This window comes from Dromiciops gliroides, chromosome 3, assembly GCF_019393635.1.
Source record: "Dromiciops gliroides isolate mDroGli1 chromosome 3, mDroGli1.pri, whole genome shotgun sequence".
Lineage (NCBI taxonomy): Eukaryota > Metazoa > Chordata > Mammalia > Microbiotheria > Microbiotheriidae > Dromiciops > Dromiciops gliroides.
In genome coordinates this window covers 338829400-338856694 of record NC_057863.1, presented here as the reverse complement: position 1 = coordinate 338856694, position 27295 = coordinate 338829400, and the positions used below count along the sequence as shown (strand labels likewise).

Genomic DNA, 27295 nt, shown 5'->3' with positions numbered 1-27295 from the left:
AGAGGTCATACATCAGGTTAAGAAGAGGCCCCAGACACTTAGAGGGTACCACCAGGGCACGTACAGGTCCACGAACTCGCCGGCGTCCTTCGGCATGTCGGCAGTTGAGGGAACCTAGTGCAAACTCGAAAGCGGTGGAAGAGAAAAAGGAGGTGGCACTTCCCCAAGCTCGGCTAAGCGGTTCTGTTAGGTCTTAACGATCTTATGAGAAGAGTGAAAGAGAAAGGAAGTAGAATACACTGGGAAGGGAGGGATGAAACAGAAGTTTACGGGAAATTATCAAGGAGTGCAAGTAGATATCTATACAAACAAGGAGGTGGGAGTGGGAGGAACAGCTGAACTTTCAACCTCATTCTCATATGAACTGGTCAAAGTGATCTCCAACTCCAAGCCCCATCTTGGGCACCTAGCATTTCACCTAGCTTATGGGACCCCATATAGGGTTGTGTAACTAAATATGGGGATCACGAAAAACTTGGCAGTAAATATTTGATTTGTACACCTATTTTATATACCTATATACCTGGGGGCACATAAAAATGTCTTGGGCAACGGGCAGCTAAGTGGCGCACTGAATAAAGCACCGGCTCTGGATTCAGGAGGACCTGAGTTCAAATCCGGATTATGACACTTGACACTAGCTGTGTGACCCTGGGCACGTCACTTAACCCTCATTGCCCCGCCCCGCCAAAATTTCTTGGGCAAAAGGGGGTCAGCAGTGGAAAAAATTTAAGAAGCCTTGGTTTAAAGGAAGCTGCTTTACTGGTTAATAGGAATAAATATTTTGCCTACAATCTTATATCCTGCCTACAGGATAAAGAATGGATTAAAAATTCAATAGCTGTTGGGGCAGCTAGATGGCAGTGGATAGAGCACTGGCCCTGGAGTCAGGAGGACCTGAGTTCAAATCCGACCTCAGACACTTGACACTAGCTGTGTGACCCTGGGCAAGTCACTTAACCCCAATTGCCTCACTAAAAAACAACAACAACAAAAAAAAATTCAATAGATGTTTTAGTTATAGTCTATGTTAGCAGAAATTTTTCATTCATTCAACAAATTTACTCAATTCCTATATACTATGTGCAAGGCACAGTTCAGGTTGCTACAAGGGAACATAAAGATGCATGAGACAAATTCCCTGATTTCAAAAATTCTTCCTGTACTTTGATCAGAGCATGCCCACTACTGGTAGAAACTCATACACAGAATCTTTTCTACACTCAACACTTTCAAACTATCAAATGTTTTCTAAATTGTGCTTAGAGGCACCCACATAGGGTAAGTAGCTGTAGATCCTTTAAATTTTGTATTTTTTTTTCATGCCATACTTGTTTTGCTATTTTCAAATCATATTATTCAATAAAATGATTACAAGAGAATTTGCACATAGGCCATTGTTGGGAAATATGTAGTTGCCTACTTGTGCCCACCATCCCATTCCAAAACATTTGTTAAGCACCTAGTGTGTGCAAGGCACTGTTCTATACTCCAGGAATATAAAGACAAAAGGGAAAAAGTTCCCGCTCTCAAGGATCTTACATCTGACAAGATCTTTCCATTGTTCTTTGAGTAATTTGTGATTTTGTTTCTTCAGAGATTATGATATTTCAAGAGTCACAACCATATACAGCACCGGGAAAACATTTGTAGGGGGGGAAAGATGGGCTTTTGTCCTAGAGATCAGGTTGGGTGGTGAAAGTACTGAATTATTTCACAAATAGAATCCAGCACATTTCATCATCCTATTAAATTTTGCACCCAATTCACTGTCCATCTATAGTGCCTATCCAAAATAGATGAATTGCTATATTAGTTCAATGAATTAATTATCTAATTGTATGTTACATTTTGGATAACTGGTATTTTTCTTTTTTAAAATTTTAACAGTATTTTATTTTTTCCATTTACATGTAAAAATAGTTTTCAATATTTGTCTTTTTTTTTTTTTAGAGAGGCAATTGGGGTTAAGTGACTCGCCCAGGGTCACACAGCTAGTAAGTGTTAAGTGTCTGAGGTCGGATTTGAACTCAGGTACTCCTGACTCCAGGGCCGGTGCTCTATCCACTGTGCCACCTAGCTGCCCCGATATTTGTCTTTATAAGATTTTGAGGGGCAGCTAGGTAGTGCAGTGGATAGAGCACCGGCCCTGGAGTCAGGAGTACCTGAGTTCAAATCCAGCCTCAGACACTTAACACTTACTAGCTGTGTGACCCTGGGCGAGTCACTTAACCCCAATTGCCTCACTTAAAAAAAAAAAAAGATTTTGAGTTCCAAATTTTTCTCCCTCCCTCCCTTCTCTCTCCCCTCTCCTTTTACCTCCTCCTCCCCAAGATAGAAAGCAATCTGATATAGATTATATATGAACAATCGTGAAACATATTTCTATGTTAGTCATGTTGTGAAAGAAGAATCAGAACAAAAGGGGAAAACCTCAAAAAACAAAAAACAAAACCAAAAAAGAGTAGAAATAGTATGGTTCAATCTGCATTCAGATTCCACAGTTATTTTTTCTGGATGTGGAGAGAATTTTCCATCACAAGTCCTTTGGAAATGTCTTGGATCATTGTATTGCTGAGAAGAGCTAAGTCTATCACAGTTGATCATCACACAATGGACAACTGAAATTTTTTTTTTTTTTAGTAAGGCAATTGCGGTTAAGTGACTTGCCCAGGGTCACACAGCTAGTAAGTGTTAAGTGTCTGAGGCCGGATTTGAACTCAGGTACTCCTGACTCCAGGGCCGGAGCTCTATCCACTGCGCCACCTAGCTGCCCCTCAACTGACATTTTTCACACATTTTTGTTGATTTTTCTGTGTGGACTGTTAGGTTGGTAGCTTTTGAATAATCATGGATTTCAATGAACAGATCCTGAAATGTTCTGACATCATCAATATGACTACTTGCAACAGAACATTTGGAGGACTTCCATCTATAGAAGATGTTCTTAACCTTTTTTGGGGGTCATGGACCCCTTTGGCAGTCTGATGAAGCCTATAGATCCCTTCTAAGAATTTTTTTTTTTTTGCGGGGCAATGAGGGAATGGGGGTTAAGTGACTTGCCCAGGGTCACACAGCTAGTAAGTGTCAAGTGTCTGAGGCCGGATTTGAACTCAGGTACTCCTGAATCCAGGGCCGGTGCATTATCCACTGCGCCACCTAGCCGCCCCCTTCTAAGAATTTTTAAATGTTCTAAATATATAAAATAAAATGCATAGGACTATAAAGGAAAACAACTATATTGAAATGTAATTATACAAATATGTAAAAAAAAAAAGTTCAGAAAACTCAGGTTAAGAACACCTTCCTTCCATCAGGACTCATGACATTCTTCACAGAAATGTAACACACCTTTGTGAAGCACATATTTCTTCTTTAATGAATCACATGACAATTATCTGATGGTCAATGAAAATTTTTTCTGTTGTTGCATTTATCAAGATATGATATATATTTAACATATGCATGAAAAATTTATTATTTGAAGAGAATCTTTAAAGATATTTTGTTCTCCTAAGATATGTAACGATTGGAATAACGCCACCTGCTGGATACTTACTGTAGAGGAGTTCTGCCCATGAAGGGAAGGTCTTTGAGGGCAAGACCAGGAGTCAGGAAGTGACGCGGGCTAGTGGGAGGAGGAAGGAAGAGACTAGCGCTCAGTCTCACTCTCTCTTTCCTGAGGACGCTGGCGGAGAAGGGAGCTAGAAATGTGCTCTCCCTTTAATAGATAGGAATCTAGGCCTTTCTCTCTCTCTTTACCAAATTCTTATTCTCCTTAATAAATGCTTAAAAGTCTAACTCTTGCTAAAGCTTATAATTTATTGGCGACCACTCATTAGATATTTTAGACAGACTAGCTAGAATTTTAGCCCTTAACAGATAATTGTTTCTTTTATAATCCTCAAATAACAAACACAGTATGATCTTGTGTTCTCCATACAGAAGGGCAGATGAGAACAATTTGTTCCAATGACCACGAATGAGGCTGAAGTGGGCACAGTAAATGCTTAGAGCTTGGTGAGACAGCCAAGCCCATCAAGGTCATCCAGTGCACCCTGGCCACGACAGTTATCTTGACTTTCGTCTTGGCATTGGACTTTGATGACTCTAGAAGAGAGTGAGGCTGATAATTTTGCACAACTCTGTCTCACTTAAATACAATTCATGAACAAGGTAAGACATCACCCTGGGATGTCACTGGTCCTTTTCAAAAACAAAGGATGAACAATAACAATTTATCTGTCAATTGTGTAACCATAAAGCTATGGTTGTTGTAAAAAAAAAATTTTGCAGAAGCCTGCTTGCTCCCTTTTTATGTTTTCATCAAAGATACCCTTGATATACACTTAGAACATTCTCATGTAGATGTTATAAACATCAGAAAGTAGGCATCTAGTTGGTAATTATTGAGATATTCTTTCCTGATCACCTTTTGAGGGAAAATAATATCATCCATTATGTTTATTTCCCTTCTTTGTTATCTACCTTTCCTTTAGATACCTTACACAATGACCCTTCACTGCCATGGGTACAGATTCTCTTGGTGTTTACTTGGTATAATCCAGCTGCTTTTTCCAACTCTGTCGTCTTAGGTACTATTTCAACTTTCTTTTATAATACATAGGGGAGTGAGATAGTAGAGTCCAAATGTGGTGGTACCACATTTGTCTTTAATAATGAAAATTGATTGTTATAGAAATGTTGACAAGTGTGTTCCATTTCTTATAAATGTATGGTCCTCCTCCCATGTTCCTTTATGAATTCTCTTCACATGATATGGCTTATCTGGGTCTCATGCTAAGCTTTCTAAAATCTTTTGACTTCCATCACTTTTCACTTTTCATCTATTACACAATAATGCTTGTATTCTTCTACCATCCTCCCCCTTTAAAAAATTGTATTCTAACTGAATGTTGCCTTTGCCTACCATATATCTTTTTCTATTTTTTATATATCTTTTCTTTTTTTTGGCACTAATAATTCATTTGAAAAGATCAGTAGATGGAGTAGATTTGAGTAGACTGAGTAGATCAGAGTGAGTAGAATGAAGCTTTTTCAGTATTCATACTATCTTCTCATCTTTGTCCTTTTTTAAAAATTTGATGTTGATTTTGACCTTTAATTAGTTGATGGTCTGAATGCAATCAGAAAATTTATTCTGTCTAAAGATTTAGTTTCATCTTTAACAAGGGAAAAAATGCACCACCACCACCACTACCCCTCCCCATACACACACACACTTCAAAATGAGATAACAGAATGACAGTGGTCTGGGAGGGAAACATCCTATGTAGATCTTCTTGTTGTTGTTCATTTGTTTCAGTTGTGTTTGACTCTTCATGACCCAATTTGGGGTTTTCCCAGCAAAGATAGTGGAGTGGTTTGCCATTCTTTCTCCAGATCATTTTACAGTTGAGGGAAACTGACTTGCCTAGGATCACAAGGTTAGTATCTAAGGCAAGATTTGAACTCAGGAAGATGAGTCTTCCCAACTCCAGGCCCAGCGCTCTATATGTGTTATCTGCCCACATAAATCTTAGGTTACTGATTTTAGAGAGCATTTGTCCAAAGACAGCCCTTTAAATCTTTTGATTTATGGAATTTGATCAAAAGATTTAAAAATCAAATAAAACCTTAGAGATCTAGTTCCAACCCCCTCATTTCATAGATGAGGAGACTGAGAATCCCAAGAGCTAAAAGTCAAAGATCACAAAAATAGCCAACTGCAGAGCCAGATTCTGAACTCTGGCCTCATGACTTCAAAATATTTTATAAGATTAGCTGTGGTTTCTTGAAACCAAATACTTAAAAGAGATGCACAGGGGGCAATTAGGTGGTGCAGTGGATAAGGCCTTTGAACCAGAGTTCAAATCCGGCCTCAGACACTTGACACTTATTAGCTGTGTGGCCCCGGGGAACTCACTTAACCCTCATTGCCCCACAACAACAAAAAAGAGAGAGGGAGAAAGAGAGAGAGAGACAAAGAAAGGGAGAGAAAAACAGTAAGACAGACAGACAGGGAGAGGGAGAGAGAGAAAGAGAGAGAGAGAGGGAGAGAGGGAGAGGGAGAGAGGGAGAGAGGGAGAGAGAGGGAGAGGGAGAGGGAGAGGGAGAGGGAGAGGGAGAGGGAGAGGGAGAGGGAGAAAGAGATGCACAGTTTTTAAAAGGAAGAAGCCATTTTTCTAGTCTAAAGTCATTTTCACCTATAAAACTCTCAGGATGGGTGGGAGATCACGCCCTCATGGCACCAAGAACTTACACATAGCTGGCAGTAGTGTATAAATATTTGCTGAATTAAAAGCTGACAGTGAATGATATAGTATTTTACTGGTCCCCACCAAAATGTCTGCTACAACTTCAAATCATTATGAACAAAAGTATCTCTGAGCTTAAATTATTTTGGAGCAATATTTATGTATATACAAATAGCACAAGTTTGGTTTTTTGTGGGGTTTTTTTTGGTGGGGTAATGAGGGTTAAGTGACTTGCCCAGGGTCACACAGCTAGTAAGTGTCAAGTGTCTGAGGCCAGATTTGAACTCAGGTCCACCTGAATCCAGGGCCGGTGCTTTATCCACTGCACCACCTAGCTGCCCCCCCTCTTGATTCTTTTTTTAAAAATTTTTTTTACATTTAAAAATTTTTTTCCTCATTCTTAATTCTTGATGAGGAAACCAAGGGAATGTAAGAAAGGAAGATACCAACTCTCTGCACTATTCCATTTAAAGTCTCTAATATTAATACTCTGTCTCTATAGCTGATCTCGATTAAAATTTTTGATCCAAATCTAAAAGTCTTTGAAATATCAGAACTACATATGGTTCTTAGACTTCATTTCCTTTTAAAAAGATGAATAATTTAATTTAGTTTTATAAAATTCTTACACTTCTCATTGACATCATTTTAAAATCACATGAACAAAAATCTCTAATATATGTATGTTTAAACTTTAATAAGTTAGTTTGCAAATATGAATAAAAACAATCTATAAGCAATATTTAAAGGAAAACTGAATTTTCTTGTGTTCATGTGTATTTAATTCTATTCATCATAGAATTTAAGCCATTTTGTCAATGATTGGAAATATGAATATTCTGGGAAATATAATTATCCTAAGATGCATATATTTGCCTTTAGAGATTGTTTGGATTATTAACAACCTCACTTAATAAAAATTTTAGTTATACAAATGCCTTATAAAGACCCTGCACACTACTAAGGTGTGCTATTTGAAAACATGATGGTGGTTTATAGTGGGGGGGCCATGGCAATAATATAAATTTATTGACTTTCACAGTATGTGTAGAAAGGCTTGAACCAAGGGGTGGAAGCTTTCCTAATAGTAATTGGCATGCCAATTATAAGCGCCACCTTGTGGTCATATTGCAGGAGTGCAAGGAATACAGTTCAAACATTCACAATAGAAGGGAATGAGAAACAGTCACACACCTGCCACCAGCAGAAAATAAAATGCATTATAAATTTTCCTATGAGCTTTTTCAATTAACTTTATTCTGTCTCTATACCAATAAAAAGAAAGGGAAATCTTGGCAGCCAGGTGGCGCAGTAGATAGAGCACTGGCCCTGGAGTCAGGAGGACCTGAGTTGAAATCCGGCTTCAGACACTTAACACTAGCTTGTGACCTTGGGCAAGTCACTTAACCCTCACTGCCCAACCAAAAAACAAAAAAACAAAAGCAAACAAGAAAGGGAAATCTTATTGTTGAGGTGAACTGGAATGTGGCTATTCCCCTTCCCATATGAATAATGCTGGGATGATGGGATTATTGTCATCATCTGAGATAAAGCCATGATTTTCTGAACTAAACTTCAGTAATATTAACTGTGAAAGTCAGAGAAGAAGAAAAACCAAGAATTAATAGAAGGTAAACAGCAATAAAATCAATACATACTTGGCCACTATCTGTCTTCCTTTCAAATGGAGCTGGCATGATATAGCTTAAGATTGAAAGCTGGTCCAGGGTATCCTCCAGAACCGCAGAAATCCTCAGCACATCCAGAAGAGGGAGTGTATCTATTATCTCCTGGATGACTGGTAACTCTCCAGTTGGGAGCGTCACTTCAGGTTCATCAGGAACATGAACTTCAGGAGGAGCTCCCGTCACTGCCAACACTTGAGGATGCAAAATCTTTGAAGGAATGTATGTTACCCCCTCCTCATCGTCCTCCCTAACAGGAATAAGAAAAAATACATGAGTAATATCCGAGTATTGCTTACATTAATATATATGTTGAAAAACCTCTTAATTGGTGCAAACTTACAGAAATGTTTTAAATTTCCCCAAATTTTGGACATGGTCCAAACTCTAAAGCCAGGAAGGATGAAACTCAAATTTGACCTAAATGGGGATTATTTTGGTCACTGTTTTGGATGAAGAAGAGAAAGAATTTACTGTGAGCTGGAAGACTATCTAAGGCTTTGCTTGCATATCCCAAAGCACTATTTAGGACAATTTGAATAACAACCCTATTTGGAAAATGCAAATACATTAACTTTTTTTTTTAATGAATTTTACTTATATATTCTGTATCCTTCATCCTCCACCCACCTTAGAAAACTATCCTTGATAACAAAAGATTAGAAAAAAAATTAGTAAATTTATTTCTTTTTTCGGTGTGGCACACAGCTAGTAAATGTCAAGTGTCTGAGGCAGTGTTTTAGCTACCCTCTAGTCTGTTTTCTTTTACAAAATGACTAAAATGGAAATATGTTTTGCATGTCTACACATGTATAATCTATATAAAATTGCTTGCCTTCTCAATGAGGGGAGTGGAGAAGAAGGGAGAAAATTTGGAACTCAAAAAATTTTTTAATCATAAAAGTATTTTATTATTTTCCAGTTACATGTAAAGATAGTTTTCAACATTTGTTTTCATAAGATTTTTAGTTCCAAATTTTTCTCCCAACCTCCCTTCCCTCCCACCTCCCCAAGACAGAAAGCAATCTGATATAGGTTATATATGTATAATCACATCAAACATATTTCTGAATTAGTCATATTGTAAAAGAAGAATCAGAACACACAAGGGAAAAACCTCAAAAAACACAAAACAAAACAAAAGTAGAAACAGTATGGTTCAATCTGCATTCAGAATCCACAGTTCTTTTTTCTGGATGTAGAGAACATTTTCCATCATGTGGAACTCGAAATTTTAAAAAATTAATCTTAGGGGCAGCTAGGTGGTGCAGTGGATAGAGCACCGGCCCTGGAGTCAGAAGGACCTGAGTTCAAATCCAACCTCAGACACTTGACACTATCTGTGTGACCCTGGGCAAGTCACTTAACCCCAATTGCCTCACCAAAAAAAAAAAATCAATCTTAAAAATTGTTTTTATGTGTAATTGGGGAAAATAAAATACTACATAGATTTTTTTTTTTAGTCACACAGCTAGTAAGTGTTAAGTGTCTGAGGTCGGATTTAAACTCAGGTACTCCTGAATCCAGGGCCCATGCTCTATCCACTGCACCACCTAGCTGCCCTACATAGATAATTTTTAAACATTTTAAATCAATAAAACCAATAAATAAATCGAAAAAATTTTGACATATGCAATATTCCATGTCCATTAACCCTTCCCCCTACCTTTGCAAAAGAGTCAGAGAAAAAACATCTTACTTTTCTAAGACAGATATATAAATTCATGGCATTTATATGTCTTTGTCCATCCTATTATGGACTTGAGCCAAACTTCAAAAACTTTATACTATCCTATCAAATAAAAATCTGTTAAATAAATATATATATATACAAACATATCTGTAGTACATAAATACTTATCGATGTGTTAATAAAAGCATCTGCTACATCTACAAAATTTTAAAACTTGGAATTTGAACATACTCCTTTATCAACGAGGTATAGATAGTGTTTTCCATTGGGGCTTCAACACTTCATAAAAATGTAATCACCTGAAATAAGAAAGTAAAATTAGGTTTAGTTTACTAGAGGGATTAATGGAGTTTAAAATGGTTTCTGCCTACCTAGGAAGATATTATGAGATCATCAAAAAAGCTTTAGCTTTCCCTCTGATTAACATACTGTTTTTTTCCCTCCCTGCCCCTTTTTCACATTATATAGTGAAATTCCAGAACTGAAGAAATAATGAGGACCGTTTGTTCTACTAACAATTGAACCTAATAAATAACAAGGCTAAAAGCAAGTTAAAATATTCTATAGCTCCTTTTGAAATATTGATTTCATTGTTTAGATGATTTGTTATGAAACCACAATGATGAAAAGATGGCACATTTTCATGATTAAGCTTGTGAGATAGGTAGTGAACAGCCTGAGGCTCAGACAAGTCAAGTGAATTGCTGGTGGACCCACAGTTTCAGTGTCACATCTGAAAGGGCAAGTCCAAAGCTTTTGCTATCATACCATATTGCCTCATAGAACATTATAACTGGAGGAAATGTCAGAAATAACCTAGTTCGCTCCCCTTTTGAAGTTCATGAAGCGTAAAGAGGAGGAAATATGTCTCACTTCCTGAGAAAATGTTTCTGTTCTCTGAATAAAAGCAGGGTAAGGAGAAGTAAAATTAACTACAGAATGCATAAAATGTTTAGATGTCCACTTACTAAGACATACAAGAGCCACATAAGTATAACAATAAAACACACTTTACAAAGATAAAGACAGGCCTAAATAAGTGAGGAGATATTAGTTGCTCATATTTAAGCCATAACAATATAATTAAAATAAGAATACTCCCTAAATTAATTTGCTTATTCAGTGCCACACCAATCCAACTACCAAAGGATTACTTTAAAGCCAGAAAAGAAAAAAAAAAGCCTTTGGAAATTTCATCTGGTGAAATAAGGTGTCAAGATTCTCAAAGGAAATAATAAGAAATAGTAAGAAGGAAGGAGACTTAGTAGTCCAGATCTAAAACTGTGCTACAAAGTGGTAATCATCAAAACCATTTCATACTGAACATAGAAAAGTCACTGGAACAGATGCTATACAACATACAGATGCAAAATCATAAGTAACATAGTGTTCAATGAACCCAAAGACCTCAACTTCTGAGGTAGAAACTTCCTATTCAACAAACATTGCTTAGAAATCTAAAAAGTATCCTGGAAAAAATTAGGCTTAGACCAGCATGTCACATCATATTTTTAAGTCACTACATGGCCTAGTTATGAAAAGGAAGGAGGTAGAGGAAAAAGGGAGGAACTAAGCATTTATTAAACACCTACCATGGGCTAGGCTCCATGCTAAGCACTTTACAAACATCATTTCATTCAATCACATTTTAGAGAAACAAGGAAGAGAATACTTTTTTCAGTGAGGTACAGGGAAAGAAATCATGACAAAACATGGGATTAAAGAGGATCACAGAAAATAAAGTAGATAATTTTAATTGCATAAAACTGAAACATTTTTGCACAAAGTCAATGCCTTCAAAATTTAAAAGGAAACAACAGTTAACTAGGAAAAATCTTTACAATGAATTTTTCTAATAAAGGTCTAACATCCAAGACATATGAAAAAACTGTTTCAAACACAGAAGACAGCCATTCCTCAATGGTTAAATGACCCAAAGATATGAATAAGCAGTTTTCAAAGGGAAAAAAATGTAAACTATAAATATGGAAAAAAAACATTCCAAATAACAATTTTGAGAAATGAAAATTGAAATAACTCTGAGGTTCTACCTCACACCTATCATATTGGCAAAGATGACATAAAAGGAAAATGACTGGGGCTGCAGGAAGACAGACTAATGCACTGATGCATTGTTGGTGGAACTATGAGTTGGTCCAGTCATTCTGGAAAGCAATTTGGAACTATAACCAAGAGGTTACTAAACTGTACATACCCTCTGATGTGGTGATATGACCAGTAGGCCTATAGCCCGAAAAGATCAAAGAAAAAAGGAAAAGGACCCATATATACAAAAATATTATCAGAAGCTCTTTTTTTTGATGTAGTAAAAAAAACAAAAATAAAGTGGGCAGTCATCAACTGGGGAATCCCTGAAAAAAATATATTATGAATGTAATATGATATAATACCACAAGAAATTAAATTACAAAAGGGATAGTTTTAAAGAAACTTGGTACCACCTCACACCTATAAGACTGGCTAACAGGAAAGAAAAAGAAAATGACAAATGTTGGAGGGGATGTGGGAAAATAGGTACACTATTGTATTATTGGTGAAGCTGTGAAATGATCCAGCCATTCTGGAGAATAATTTGGAACTACGCCCAAAGTGCTACAAATCCATGCATACCCTTTGACCCAGCAATAGCACTACTAGTTCTGTATCTCAAAGAAATCAAAGAAGAAGGAAAAGGACCTATATGTACAAAAATACTTACAGTAACTCTTCCTATGATGGCAAAGAATTGCAAGTTGAAGGGATGTCCTTCAACTGGAAAGTGGCTGAACAAGTTGTGGTATATGATATGATGGAATGCTATTGTGCTATAAGAAATGATGATGGGGATGGTTTCAGAAAAACCTGGAAAGACTGATACAAAGTGAAGTAGAACCAGAACAATATACATAATAAGAGCACTATTATAACTATAATCAAATGTGTAAAACGTAGCTGCTTTGATCAAGACAGTGATTCAAGACATTTCCAAAAGACTCATGATGAAAAAATGTTCTCCAGAGAGAGAACTGATGAACTCTGAGTGCAGACCAAATCATTTTTTAACTTTATTTTTCTTGTTTCTTTTTTTTTTTCAACGCAGCTAACATGGAAATATGTTATATATGACTTTGCATGTATAATGAGGATGATATTGTTTGTCTTCTCAATGGGTGGAGGACTGGAGGAAAGGAGAGAATTTGGAACTCAAAATCTAAAAAAAGGAATTTTTTTTTTGCTGGGCAATGGGAGTTAAGAGACTTGCCCAGGGTCACACAGCTAGTAAGTGTCAAGTGTCTGAGGCCGGATTTGAACTCAGGTACTCCTGAATCCAGGGCCAGTGCTTTATCCACTGCACCACTTAGCTGCCCCCAAAAAAGGAATGTTAAAAAAGAAACTTAAAAAATAAACTTGGGAAGACTTGAAGAGTAAATTGGACTGAACCAGGAGAGTTTATACTGTTAACAACATTGTTTAGAAAAACAACTCTAAAAGACTTCACTCTGATCAATGTAATAACTAACCAGTATTCCAAAGGACCAGTGATAAAACATGCTATCCACCTCCTGACAGAGTAATTAACCCAATGCTCAGAACAAGACATATTTTTGGAAATAACTCAGCCAATTATATTCCATGGGGAAGAAATCCCTGTGGAGATGTAGCCTGGCAACCGCTCCAGCAAATGCTATGGCCACAGTTACTGATGACTCAGAAAAGAACAATTTTACCACCAGTGGTTGGCACTTGTCAAATGGTTTACCATTAGAAACTGATGTGACTTTATCAGTGGACATAACATTAAGGAAGATACTTTATCATGTTCTTCCCAGCTACACCCTAAGGACCATGAGACTTTCCAATCTGACTTTGCAGCTAAAACCTTCCCTATGCACTGTGAGCCCCTTGAGAGCAGACTGTCTTGTGCCACCTAGCTGCCCTATTATTGAGCACTAAGAAATGTCAAAAGGGACAGTTTTAGGTAAACCTAGGAGTATCTGTATGAACTGATGTAGGGTGAAGCGAGCAGAACTAGAATAGCAATGCATAAAACAAGAACATCCATAAAGATGTTGAAAGAATTTAATACCTCTGATGATGCAATAACTGGCCACAGAGAGGTGATATACATTTTTGGACATAGCCACTGTAGGACTTAGTTTAGTCTAGCTACACATATTTTGTTACAAGTAAGTGCCTAGCACTTAGGAGGCGCCTAATAAATGCTTGTTCCCCTCCTCTTCCTTTTGTAATCCCGATTTATGCATTTAAAAACGTCATTCTGGGGGCAGCTAGGTGGCACAGTGGATAGAGCTCTGGCCCTGGATTCAGGAGGACCTGAGTTCAAATCCGAGCTCAGACACTTGACACTTATTAGCTGTGTGACCCTGGGCAAGTCACTTAACCCCAATTGCCTCACCAAAAATAAAAAATAAAAATAAAAATAAAATAAAAACGTTATTCTGGGAAAAGGGGTTCATAGGTTTCACCAGACTTCCAAAGGGGTCCATGACACACCCAAAGGTCTCTCTAGGGTCTCCTCCAGCTCTCAATCTTATTCTGCTATTTAGCAAAAGTGGAAGTAACAGAAAGGCGGGGTGGGGTGAGATGGTGGTTCCCGAACCAAAACTTGAATTCCGGAAAAGGGACAGAAAGTTGCGCTTCCCAGCCCTCCCCAGCAGCCCAAAGCCTCCATCCCCACCTCTCTCCAGCGAGCGCGCAAGATAGCAGGTAACTTACTGGCCAATGGGTTCCCATGGTAACTGCACGCTTCCCAAGGGGCTTCTTTTCCTTGTCTTTTAGTGGCCTAAAGAAATGCCTCCTTTACGTGCCACGCAATGCACATTATATAAAGAAAAGCGGCAGAATTTAAATGGAACATTTAAATGATCTGTTACTTTTAGGAAGGTAAGATTTTGGATTTGGATTTTTTTTTTTGACAGTGGTCCTTTTGGCGATTACGGAAGACACCTGAAATGGGAGGCGGGGCGGAAAAGCGTATATCCCACAAGGCAGCGCAGCAGGACCCTTACTTCCTTTTTCCTCCATCTTGGAGCGTCGGAGGTGAGTCGCGTTTTGCTCCTGTTCCAGCTTTCAGGTTAAATAACCCGGCGGGGGTCAGGCCGGCGAGCCAGCTATTTGCGAAAGCTGGCCCGCCGCCGGCCCGGTTTATGATCACGATGTGTCTCGGTGTGGGAGGCTACGGGATGGCAGTGATATTGGGTGGATGGTGGAAGGCCGGCCGGCCGCCCCGGGAAGGGCTCTTCCTTGCGACTCGCCAGTGAGTTCCGGGGCTGGCTGGATAACGTGCTTTTGCAGCGTCTCCGGCCTTGGGCTTGACTTTAGGGCGCTTTTCGGCCGAGTCTTTTCCAGAGCATGCTGCTGCGCTGACTGGAAATTCCTTTTTCTTTTGAATCAAATTAACAAGCATTTGTTAAGCGCGTACCACGTTCCCAGTACTGCTAGATTCTGGGGATTGTCCTGGGGTAGAAACATGGATACACACTAGTTAATTGAAGTGCAAAATATATACAAAATAACGATGATGGGGAGGAAGTGCAGTTAAAACTTAGAAATGGACCTCGTATAGGAATAGACACTTTAACTGATCTTTCAATGTAGCTAAGGGGATTTCAGGGGATGTAAAGGAAGGGAATATCATAGGCATAAGGAAAAAGCATGGTCAGTATGTCAAATAGAACAGTCTGGTCTCACACAGTGTGTACTTGGGGAATGGAAAAGGGATTGATGTCAGTTTTCTTACTTCTTTTTCTTTCCTGCCTGCTTTATAGAATTTCCTTTCCACACCTCTCTGGCTTTAGCTACACCCCGCCACCACCACCACCCTTTTGGTTTTTCCGTTTTATAAATATTAAGGATGTTGAAATATACGTGCTCTGTACTTTCTGTACTTGACAAATTTTCGTGCCTTTATAAGTGTAGTTGAAATGAACGTGGAGTGAATACAATCCATCAGTAGAAACCTGGGAGGAATTGGTAATATTTTTTACCCCATTGAAACAAGGCAAAAAAAGATTCGAATCTATGTAAACAGTTTTTTCACTAATGTGCAGCATCATCATTGCAAGTATTTAACCCGAGTCTTTTCTTGGTTTAAGGCCTCCTGGAAACAGGACTTCTAGAACAGCAAAATGTCTGGAAGGTAAGAAAATATATTTCAGTGTCTTATTCTTTGTTTTCTTTTTTTGATATTTTCTCCCAAGATTTTCTGTATTCTAAGATATTTTTAGTAGGCTTCATAAACTTCACAAATGACAGTGGTTATATAACTTCGTGGTTTCTCTATCTTAGACTGTGGTCCAAGGCCATTTTTGCTGGCTACAAGCGAGGCCTGCGCAACCAGAGGGAACATACAGCTCTTTTGAAAATTGAAGGAGTCTATGCTCGGGATGAAACTGAATTCTATTTGGGCAAGAGATGCGCTTATGTATACAAGGCAAAAAAGTAAGTGCTTTTTTCAAGACTTGCTCAAGAATAATAGAGGATATAAATTAAGGAAGGGTAAATAAGACACTTGTGCCAACATGTTCAATATATAACTAGATTTTTATTAGTATTATGGGGGAAATGGTTTCCCCCATAACAGTATGAATGTAAAGCAAAAGCTGTTTTGGATCTACACTGGTATGGGGTGGGGGGGTAGAGTTATGATGATTCTGGATAAACATTCAAGTGCCTACTATGTGCCAACTATGGTGCTAAGCACAGGGAATAAATAAGAAAGGCAAAAGACAGCCCTTGCCCTCCATGAATTCAGTCTAATAAGGGAAGCTGGAAAGTGATTAGGGGACAGGTTATGAAGGAATCTGCACACCAAACAGGATGGTATTTTGTTTTGTTTTCTGCTATCCTAGAAGTGATAGGGAGCCACTGAGTTTGAGTAGGGGGGCTGACATGTTCAAACTTGAGTTTTTGGAAGATCCCTGACCACTGAGTAAAGGATGGACTAGAACAGGGAAGTACTTGAGGCAGGGAGACAGCACGAGACTGTTTCCTACATAAGGTGATAAGGGGAAGAGAAGGGGGCGTATGCAAGAGATGTTAGGGTAGAGTCTGCAAGAATTGGCAACAGATTGGATTTGGGGATGAGAGAGAAGGGAAAGGTGACACCTAATTATTTGAGAATTAACTGTAGCCAGATACTTAAATCCAGGGGGCTGATGAGATCATCAAATGAAAGAGGGAGGGTCCAAGACAAAGCCTTGTGGGACACTCACTACTTAGTGGTCCTTAACTAATGAATAGCTAGCAAATGAGACTGAGGAATGGTCAAATAGCACAGAGTAGTATAGTAGTAGTAGTAAGTACTTAATAGATATTTAATGATTATTGACAGGTCAAGAATGGGTATTGAGAAAAGGTCATTCGATTGAGTGATTAAGGTGGAGGAAAGGCAGTAAATGCTCAGATTTCCAGACACAATTACTCCCAAAAAAACCCCAACTCTAAACACAGCTAGATTTAGTTAAAAAGTCATAAATAGTATGCTTCAGTCTGCATTCAAACTCCCATCAGTTCTTTGGAGACAGCATTTTTCGTCCTTTGGAATTGTCTTTGATCATTGTGTTGCTGAGGATAGCTAAGTCATTCACAATTGATCGACGTACACTAAGGTGTTAATGTGTACACTGTTCTCCTGGTTTTGCCCATTTCACATTGTATCAAGTAATGTGAGTTTTTCCAGGTTATTCTGAAATTGTTAGGTTGAGTTTAAATTGAATGTGGGAACTAAATTGAAGGTTGGAAATGGGCTCGTTTTCCTAACTTGTGATTTGAGATGATATCTTTGTACAAAAGTTGACTTGAGCATTGTTGTGATTTTATTGGTTAAGATTCTGGGTATTTTTTTTCTTTATCAGTAACACAGTGACTCCTGGTGGGAAACCCAACAGAACAAGAGTGATCTGGGGGAAAGTTACTCGGGCTCATGGTAATAGTGGAATGGTTCGGGCCAAGTTCAGAAGCAATCTTCCTGCCAAGGCCATTGGACACAGGATCCGAGTGGTGAGTAATTCAAATGAACAAGATATCTCTATTGTAAGGGATCCCTTGTAAGGCAACTAATGTAATATTGTTGTAATCAAAAAAGTGCTAGACCTAGAATCAGAAAGACTTGAGTTCAAATCGTAATTGAATTAAATTGGTGGTATTAAAGATCTGAACTTACCCTTTGGAAGTATTAAACTAGTAGGTCTGACTCTTTTGAACAAATAAATGCAAATTTCAAGGTTAAATGTTAGCAATATTAAGTTGGGTCATAGAGATAGCCCCTGCATTCTTAGAGGCTCTGATTTTCCAAAAAAAAAAAAAAAATTCTACTTGCATTTAAGAATTACTCCTGCCTTCTGCAGAAAAATAACAAAGTATTAGAAATGCTTATGAACAAAGGCAGTTACATCTTTGGTACCTGTACTTAATTGCCTACATAAATTTACCGTCTCATTCACCCCATAAATGATGTCTTGGGGATTTTTACAGATTTAATTTGGGCCAGTCAGTTTAAGATGAGAAAACAACAGAAGATGGTGCATAATTTAACTCAAATCACAATAAACAGGGGAGGTATTCATGGTCTGTTTTGTCTCATGTAGGGACATGGCAGTTGATCCTCGAATTAAGTGTGTGTGTGTGTGTGTGTGTGTGTATTTTATTTATTTTTTTTTTTTTGGTGAGGCAGTTGGGGTTAAGTGACTTGCCCAGGGTTACACAGCTAGTAAGTGTCAAGTGTTTGAGGCCAGATTTGAATTCAGGTACTCCTGAATTCAGGGCCAGTGCTCTATCCACTGGGCCACCTAGTTGCCCCTAATTATTATTTATTCTGGATTTACCACCCACACTGTGTAATATATTCTCTGTCCTTCTATGAATATTCCCGTAGAAGTCAAATCGTATTGTTTTCAGATGAAATTATAGTAGAAGATAAAACATTCATAGCTGTATTTGCCCTGTTAAGAATAGGCTATGTACAGATGAGAGGAGGGTACAATTGCTAGTTGTGGAGTGAAAGGACCTGGGTTCAAATCCTGCCTCCACCGCTTCCCTATGTGATCTTCAACAGATAAATTAACCTCTCTGGCTATGTCTGTAAAAATAAAGCAGTTAGACTAGGTGGTCTAAGGGTGGAGGACCCCTTCCAGCTTTAAAGCTTTGATAAAATGATCATGGTTTCACTCAGCCAGCAGAGGAACAGTTCGACTGATAAATAAGTACGGGTAAAGAAAAAAAAAACAACGTTGTGGGATGCCTGGTCCATTTGCCAGTTTCTATGTGACTTTATGGCTGGTAAAGTCCAGGTTTCAGATCCATATATTCATTCACTTATTCTTTCATTTATTCAGTAAATCTGTGGTGGGGGTGGAATACAGTATCTGTTTGATGCTACAGAGAAATGGAGGGGAAAAAAGAGCAGGCTATGTATTAAGTTGGTGTCAGTCTTGGCTCTGCCCCTCTACTAGGGGCATTACTATTCTGTACAGGTTATTAATCTCTGAACTTCAGTCCCTTGTCTGGTTTTTTGTTTTTTAAAGGAAGGGATAAATTTCTGTCCAGGCCCATCAGGTTAATAATAGCTATTAGGAGAGAAGGTAAAATGTTTTAGAAAGTCACTGAAAACTACCAGAATTATTTTATCTGTAGTTACATTTGTTTATATGCATTTTATCAGGTGTTATCAGAGAAGGCCTGTCCCTCTCTGTCCCTGGCAGGAAACAGTAGGATTCTTGAAAATCCTGGCTGTAATTTAGAAAAGCATAGAAGATATCTGGGCATATGCTAAGATCTTCAGATAACTTGTTTTCTTTTAGTTCTTGCTCACCAAGGCCACAAAGTAAATTTTTGTTTATTTTATGGTCTTGTCTGACCATCCCCCCAAAAATGTGATGATTTATTAACTTCTGGATCTTTTTGGAAGATAAAACTTTTACAATATCTATTACTCATCTCTTAATCTATTTTTCTTCCAGATGCTGTATCCCTCAAGGATCTAGAATATGAAAACTGATTGAATAAAATTACACATTTTTTGCAAATGTATATGTTTTGAATGCCTTTTCCCTATTCAAGATCTATTTGTTGGTGGTTTTTTAAAATAAATTTTACTTCTCTCTTGCTTTTTTTCCCCATATAAATATTTTTATTATTTTCCAGTTACATTTAGGGATAGTTTTCAACATTTGTTTTATAAGATTTCTATTTTCAAATTTTTCTTCCTCCCTCCCCCCTCCCCAAGACAGCAAATAATCTGATACAGGTTATGTATGTACAATCACATTAAACATTTCTGCATTAGTCATATTATGAGAGAAGAATCATTCTTGCTTTTACATCACTTATCTTTTCCACTGTATTACTGCCCCACCTCCTGTCAGAGAGCCATCCCTTGTAAAAAAAAAAAACCAAACAAAAAAACCTTTAAGAAACCAAACAACATCATTTCACAGCATTCGGTTTTGTTAGTTTTCTTCCCATTTATGTTGTGTGTGTTGCTTTCCTGGTTCTGCTTATTTCACATTGTGTCTGCCATATAGGCCTTCCTGAGTTTCTCTGAAACAATCCCCTTTGTTTCTTAAAACAATAATGAGCAGGACTTTGGGGTTTTTGTTAAGGTGAGTGTGGTGCTGCACATCTCAGCTTCTGGGGAGGCTGAGGCTGGCAGATATCTTGAGCTCAGAGGAGTTCTGAGCTGCAGTGACCATATCATGACAGAACCAAATTCACCATCAGTATAGTGAACCCCAGGGCTGGAGAGGCCACCAGATGACCTAAGGAAGAACGAACCAGCCCTGTTCAGAAATGGATGGTTAAAGCTGCTTGGTCTGTTAGAGCCCTGTATTTCCAGCCTGGGCAAAATGGGAACCCTTGGTATTTTTTTAAATGTTTAAGATGGTGGTAATTGTTTAAATTACAATTTTCCCCAAAATGTCTGGTGATTTTCCTACTAGAGAGATTACCAAGTACAGAGATAAGTAAATGGAGGCCATCTGTTTGACATTTAAAAATCTCTTATGCTAGCCAAATTGGCCTGCTTGCCATTCCCCAGTGCTTGGAATGTTCTCACCTTCACTATGCGGAATCCCTTGCTTCAAGGTTAAGTTCAAGTACTACCCCCTGAGGTCTGTCCTGAAACCACAAACCCTCCCCAGTTGCCAGCACCACCTCCTGGGAAATTTCTTTGTATTTACTTAATATTGAGTTGGAAAGTACCTTAACAGCCTTCTAGTCCAACACACGTAACAGAAATCTCCATTGTAACGCACCCAAAAAGTTACCATCCTGTCTTTAACTTCCAGTGAGTCAGCTAACATTCATTTAGTTCTTTATGTGCTAGGCACTGTGCCCGGTGATGGAGATAGGAAAGAAAAAGACTTCTTGTTCTTGAGCTCAAAAACTAAAGGGTCAGACTGTAAACACCTGTATTAAAAAAATTACATACGGGGGCGGCTAGGTGGCGCAGTGGATTTAAGCACTGGCCCTGGATTCAGGAGGACCTGAGTTCAAATGCGGCCTCAGACACTTGACACTTACTAGCTGTGTGACCCTGGGCAAGTCACTTAACCCCCATTGCCCTGCAAAAAAAAAATTACATACACAGGATAAATTGGGAATAATTAACAGAGAAGATAAGGAAGTAGGGAATAGCTTCCTATATAGGGTAAGATTTTTAGCTGTGACTTGAAGCCAGAAAGAAGAGCCTTCTAGTCATGGGGGATACCCAGTGAAAATGCAGAGCTGGGAAATGGAAGTGTGGGGGTAATGTGAGGAACAGCAAGGTGGGTGTTGCTGAATTGGTGTGACTGGAAAGGGGAGCAAGCAAGTTATGAAGGACTTTGAACGCTAAATTGGGGGTTTTCTATTTGATGCTGGAGGTAATAGGGAGTCCCTGGAGTTTGATTAGTGGAGTGACTTGGTCAAACGTGGGCTTTAGGAAGATCACTTTGACAAATGAATGGAGGATGAAATAGTGATAAGTAGCCTGGGTGTGAAGACAGGTTCCATTGCCCCAGAAATGGCTCTGCTTGGAGCACGTCAAAGCTGAAGACATTTGCTGTGTAAACCTTGGACAAGTCACTTAATCCCAGTTGCCTTTAAAAAAAAAAAAACAACATACATCTGGGGCCATCTCCAGTTGTCCTGATATATATCTTGCCACTGGACCCAGATGGCTCTGAAGGGGAAAGTGAGATTGGTGACCTTGCACAGCCCTCCCTCACTTTAAATTCAATTCGGTACAAATTATAACATCACCCAAAAGCCATAGTCCTTTTCAAGAATGAAGGACCAAGGGGCAGCTGGGTGGTGCAGTGGATAGAGCACCAGCCCTGGATTCAGGACGACCTGAGTTCAAATCCGGCCTCAGACACTTAACACTAGCTGTGTGACCCTGGGCAAGTCACTTAACTACAATTGCCTCACAAAAAAAAAAAAAAATGAAGGATCAAGTCCTCTTAATGCTAAACAGAATAACCCCTTTCTCATGACAAATCTTCAAAAGCTTTAAAAGCAGCTACTATGTCTTCACCACCACCCCACCCCACCCCAGTTCTTTCTTTCAGGTTAAATGTCAATAAGGTGGAGATGATCTTGATCAGTGTTCTCTGACTACTATTAATAATAGCCTTCCTAAACTTTTGGACCCTGAACTGGAAACTATTTAAGATGTGGCCTGATCAAGACAGAATACAGAGGACTTTATTTCTTGTTTTTAGAAGTTAACTTTCTTAATGTAGATGAAGATTATTTTAACTTTTTTTGTCTCAGAGTTTGTGTTTCATTAAAACTCCCATGATCTTTCTTAGACACATTAAACAGGCCTTGCCTATCCAGTATTTACAAAGCTTATTTTTTAAAAAATGCAAGTGTAAGACTGTTCCTTAATGAATTTCACCTTATTAGCTCCATTGTAATATGCCGGTCTGTAATTACATTTTTGGGATTCTATCATCCAATACATTAGATACTTTTCCCAGCTTTCTGTTGTGTTGAGATTTGATAAGGATACCATCTGTGCCTCTATACAACTAGTCTCTGGGATACTCCATTGGAAACTTTTTGCCAAATTAACTATGAATTAAGGCTACTCTGAATACAATTCCAAATCCATCTAACATCTAGTTAATGTTGGTTTCCTCCAGTGGAGTGTAAGTTTGTTGAGGGTAGGAACTTTCATTTTTGTCTTTATATTCCCAGCTAGCACAGTGTCTGACACAAAATAGTAATAAATGAATGAATATCCTCACCTCCCTTTCTACCACATCCATTGGAGCCCTGTTAATAAGCACATTGCTAATCTTTGATTTCTTCCTCTCACATTCCATCTTCTTGTGTTTAAAGATACCTGAATAGTTCAAGGTTCAACCCAAACCCCGACTGTTGTCTATATTGATGTTACTTCTCTGAATCCCTATAAAACTCATGGCATTTTGCCATTTAAATAACAGCATAAGGTGGCAATTCCTTGTATGCTTTTTCTCCAAGTAGATTTTATGCTAAAAGATAAGTACTGCCTTCATTTTATTTTGGGTTTTTTTTTGTTTTTTTGTGCGGGGCAATGAGGGTTAAGTGACTTGCCCAGGGTCACACAGCTAGTAAGTGTCAAGTATCTGAGGCCGGATTTGAACTCAGGTCTTCCTGAATCCAGGGCCAGTGCTTTATCCACTGTGCCACCCAGCTAGCTGCCCTACTGCCTTCATTTTAAGTCAAAGAATTTTGGAATTGGAAGAGATTGCAGAAGTCATCTCATCCAACCCATACCTGGACCAGCATGCTTCACAAATGACCATACAGCTTCTGTCTGAATATCTCCAGGAAATGGGAAAGTAGTACTTGGTCTGTTTCATTAAAAATTTTTGGCTGTTATGAATACCAGGAAGTTCTTGAATTAAAACTGGCTTCCCTGTAACTTCAATCATTGGTCCTAATTCTGCCTCTTAGAGTCACAAAAAGTGTTCATTGTTCTTCCATGTGAAAACCCCCTTTGCCCCCAGATATTTCAAGACGACAGTTTTAATTCCCTCAGTCCCCTCCCCCAGTTTCTCCAGGCATTCAAAACGAACCTTTTGATGATGGTTGGGAAAACCTAATTTCCCATTTGTGCAGATGGAACACTGTTAATAAGACGTACTTCATGGAACTATGTCTTCAATGCAGAAAGGTTCAGTGAAGTGATAAAATATTTGTGCTCCCTGGACTGCTAGAAAAGTAAACCTTCTCTCAGTTGCTATCCACTGGAGGCTTTGAGCTTGAGTAACATATGACATCACAAAATACCTGAGTTCTACAGAAAGATAATTTTTTGCATTTAAACTTCTCCCCTGTACATACATATACATAAATGCATATGCATGTATGTGCATGAGTGCACACATTTTAAAGGGTTCCTCCTCGGATCTGCTGTATGTCTGACCCTAAGTGACTGCCTACCTTGTTTATTCCTTGCTGAAGGACAAAGGAACCATGCTTTTTCTCTTCTGCTCCCAAGAGCCACCACTGATCCTTCTGTAGGTGTGAAGAAATAAATGAAGGAAGTGTAAGGAGCTAAAATTCTAGCTAGTCTGTCTAAAATATCTAATGAGTGGTCACCAATAAATTATAAGCTTTAGCAAGAGTTTAGACTTTTAAGCATTTATTAAGGAGAATAAGAATTTGGTGAAGAGAAAGGCCTAGATTCATCTATCTATTAAAGGGAGAGCACATTTCTCACTCCCCTCTCCACCAGAGTCCTGAGGAAAGAGAGCGAGAGAGCCAGCTTTGCCCCTTCTTCCTCCCACAAGCAAATGTCACTTCCTGACGCCAAAGAAAAGCTGCATGGCCTTGCCCTCAGAGGTCATCTCCTCATGGTGGAGCTCTCCTACAGCAAGTCTCCAGCAGGTGCCGTCATTCCAATCGTTACAGAGGAAAGAACAGAGACAGTTTACAGGGGCAGCTGGGTGGTGCAGTGGATAAATCACAGGCCCTGGATCCAGGAGGACCTGAGTTCAGATCTGGGCCTCAGACACTTGACACTTACTAGCTGTGTGACCCTGAACAAGTCACTTAACCCTCATTGCCCTGCAAAGAGAGAGACAGAGAGAATTTACAGAGATGTCAAAGATATCATAGATCATTTGAATTGGAAATGACCTTAGAGATCATCTGTTCCATTTGGAGACCAGACAGGAGAGTGCTGGATTTGGAGTCAGAAAACCTGGATTCAACTAATGACTGTGCTATTTATTAGTTGTGTGGCCATTTGCAAGTCAATTTCATCCGGATCAGAGATGGCTCTAATACCCTAATATTTGATAAACACAAAGATCCCCCCTCCAAAGAATCAGAGCTGGAAGGAAATTTGTAGGTCATTTAGTCATTATACAGATGAAGAAACTGAGGCTCAAAGATGGGAAATAACTTGCCTACAGTAGCAAAGTCAGGTCTTCTTTGCACCATAGTATGCTACATCTTCCCTGGGATCCAGTTTCTTCATATTTCTTCATTTTATAATGAGAGGTGAATCACATTCATTGCCTCCACATCCTTTCTTTTCTCTTCAAAACCTGCAGTGGCTTCTGACCTCATCACTCAACTTGAAACCACTCTCTTCAACGTTGATATCTTGGGGCAGCTAGGTGGCGCAGTGGATAGAGCACCAGCCCTGGAGTCAGGAGGACCTGAGTTCAAATTCGGCCTCAGACATTTGACACTTGCTAGCTATGTGACCCTGGGCAAGTCACTTAACCCCAATTGCCTCACACACACACACACACACACACAAAAAACCCTCCCCAAAACAACGTTGATATCTTAATTGTCAAATCTAATAACCTTTCAAACCTTGACCTCTCCGCAGCATTTGGCACTATTGACTATCCTCTCCTGACCTAGTACACAGTATTCTCACTCTTCGTGGTACTGTGCTCTCTTCATTCTCCTCCTACTCATAGGACCACTTCTCAGTCTCCTTTGTTTGATCATCACATCATGTCCACTGGCTGTGGGTATGCCTCAAAGCTGTAGCCCAGACCCTCTTTCTCTTCTCTCTATATTCTCTCAGCAGATTTCATCAGCTTCCATCAGTTCAATTTATCTCTGCATTTGAGCTGCTCTGGGTCTTACTGGTGGCTTTCACTTTTCTGGGCTTAGCCACTTGCTTTCTCTGTAGCTCCCCATCTGACTGGTATTGGGAGTTGGTCTTCCCTTTTGGCCTCCCCTGCGTGTGGGCTGGCCTTCTCCAGGGGTGGTGTCCTATTTCTGGGTTGCAAAAGTTACCAGAGTCTTATCTCTATGCATTTGAATCTATCCATTTCTAGGCCCTTCTGAGCTCTGGTCTAGCATTGTTGTTGTTGAGTCATTTTCAGTCGTGTCCAACTCTCTGTGATCCCATTTAGGGTTTTCTTGGCAAAGATACTGGAGTGGTTTCCTTCTCTAACTCATTTTACAGATGAGGAAACTGAGGCAACCAGGGTTGAGTGACTTGTCCAAGGTCCCATAGTGAGTAAGTGTCTGAAGATAATTTGAACTCAGGAAGATGAGTCTTCCTGACTCCAGGCCCCTAGCACTCTATCCACTTTGCCACCTAGGAATCTTTTTTTTTTGAGGTAATCAGGGTTAAGTGACTTGCCCAGGGTCATTAGCTAGTGACTGTCTGAGGTCAGATTTGAACCCAGGTTCTCCTGACTCCAGGACCAGAACTCTTATTCACTTTGCCACCTGGCTGCCCCAGGAATCCATTTTTTATTTGAGTTTGATCCCATTGGTGTAAAGTACTAAGATACAAATACAAGCAAGCAAGATAGTCTCAGGTTTCATTTTAATGGGAGAAAAACAACACATAAAGGTGGAACTTTAAAAGGAGTAGGGGAAGATGACATGGTAGGAACAGAAAATCTGAGCTACTCAGTTGCCAAATTTGTCACTTCTTTCTTCCTGTTATCTCCATCCTCAGCACCACCACCGGTACTCAAACTTTCATCATCATTGCCTTTACCATTGCAATAACCTTCTAACTGGTGTCCCTGCCTTGGCTCTGCCTATTCCTATCCATCCACACAGCAGGCAGCAATTTCCCTAAAACACAGGTTTGACCATATTGCCCACCTAATCAATAATCATAATAGGTAACATTTATATAGCACCTACTATGTGCCAGAGGCAGGTAGGTGGCTCAGTGGATAGAGAACTGGGCCTGGAGTCAGTAAGACCTGAGTTCAAATCCCACCTCAGATGAGAAAATCACTTGACTTCTGTTTACCTTAATCCAGTGGAGGGGAAAAAAAAATGGGGAAAAAAGGAAGCACAGTGGAGAAGGAAATGGAAAACCACTCTAGTATCTTTGCCAAGAAAACCCCACTGGTCCATAGGGTCATGAGTTGGGCATGACCAAACAACAACAATGTTCCAGGCACTGTTCTAAGTGTTTTATGATATTATCTCATTTGATAAACTTTAGTGATTTCTCATTACCTTTACAATCAAATCTAAATTATGGTTTAGTTTTTACAGGTCTTCAAAATTTGGCCCCATCTTTCCTAACATTAGTCCCCTCCATAGATATTCCATAGATAATCATATGATTTCTGTTAGATTGATGTGTTTGATTATGCTGATAGTTTTCCTAATATTGAAGCAGCCCTGCATTCCTGGCATAAATCCCACCTGGTCATAGTGTA

At 39.1% G+C, this 27295-nt stretch overlaps 2 protein-coding genes across 2 annotated transcripts in view; one reads left to right on the top strand and one right to left on the bottom strand.

The window, feature by feature from the left end:
• IQCG (IQ motif containing G) overlaps positions 1–14456 on the bottom strand; it is a 75139-nt gene extending 60683 nt beyond the window's left edge. Inside the window, 3 exon segments of the mRNA XM_043990588.1 lie at positions 7916–8192; positions 9867–9934; positions 14373–14456. Of these exon segments, the coding sequence (XP_043846523.1) occupies positions 7916–8192; positions 9867–9901 (312 nt within the window). The 5' untranslated portion in view covers positions 9902–9934; positions 14373–14456.
• Positions 14457–14615: 159 nt separating this feature from the next.
• Positions 14616–19685, top strand: RPL35A (ribosomal protein L35a). The gene is made up of 5 exons (XM_043990589.1): positions 14616–14696; positions 15752–15795; positions 15945–16097; positions 17513–17657; positions 19616–19685. The coding sequence occupies exons 2-5, from the start codon at positions 15785–15787 to the stop codon at positions 19637–19639; spliced, it is 333 nt and encodes a 110-aa protein (XP_043846524.1). The 5' UTR covers positions 14616–14696; positions 15752–15784; the 3' UTR covers positions 19640–19685.
• The last annotated feature ends 7610 nt before the right edge of the window (positions 19686–27295 follow it).

What these genes read in the sequence shown, in the direction of transcription:
- RPL35A (XM_043990589.1), top strand. An exon ending in TATGTATACAAGGCAAAAAA is followed by an intron (nt 16,098 to 17,512) that starts GTAAGTGCTTTT and finishes TTTCTTTATCAG; the next exon opens with TAACACAGTGACTCCTGGTG. An exon ending in TTGGACACAGGATCCGAGTG is followed by an intron (nt 17,658 to 19,615) that starts GTGAGTAATTCA and finishes TTTTTCTTCCAG; the next exon opens with ATGCTGTATCCCTCAAGGAT.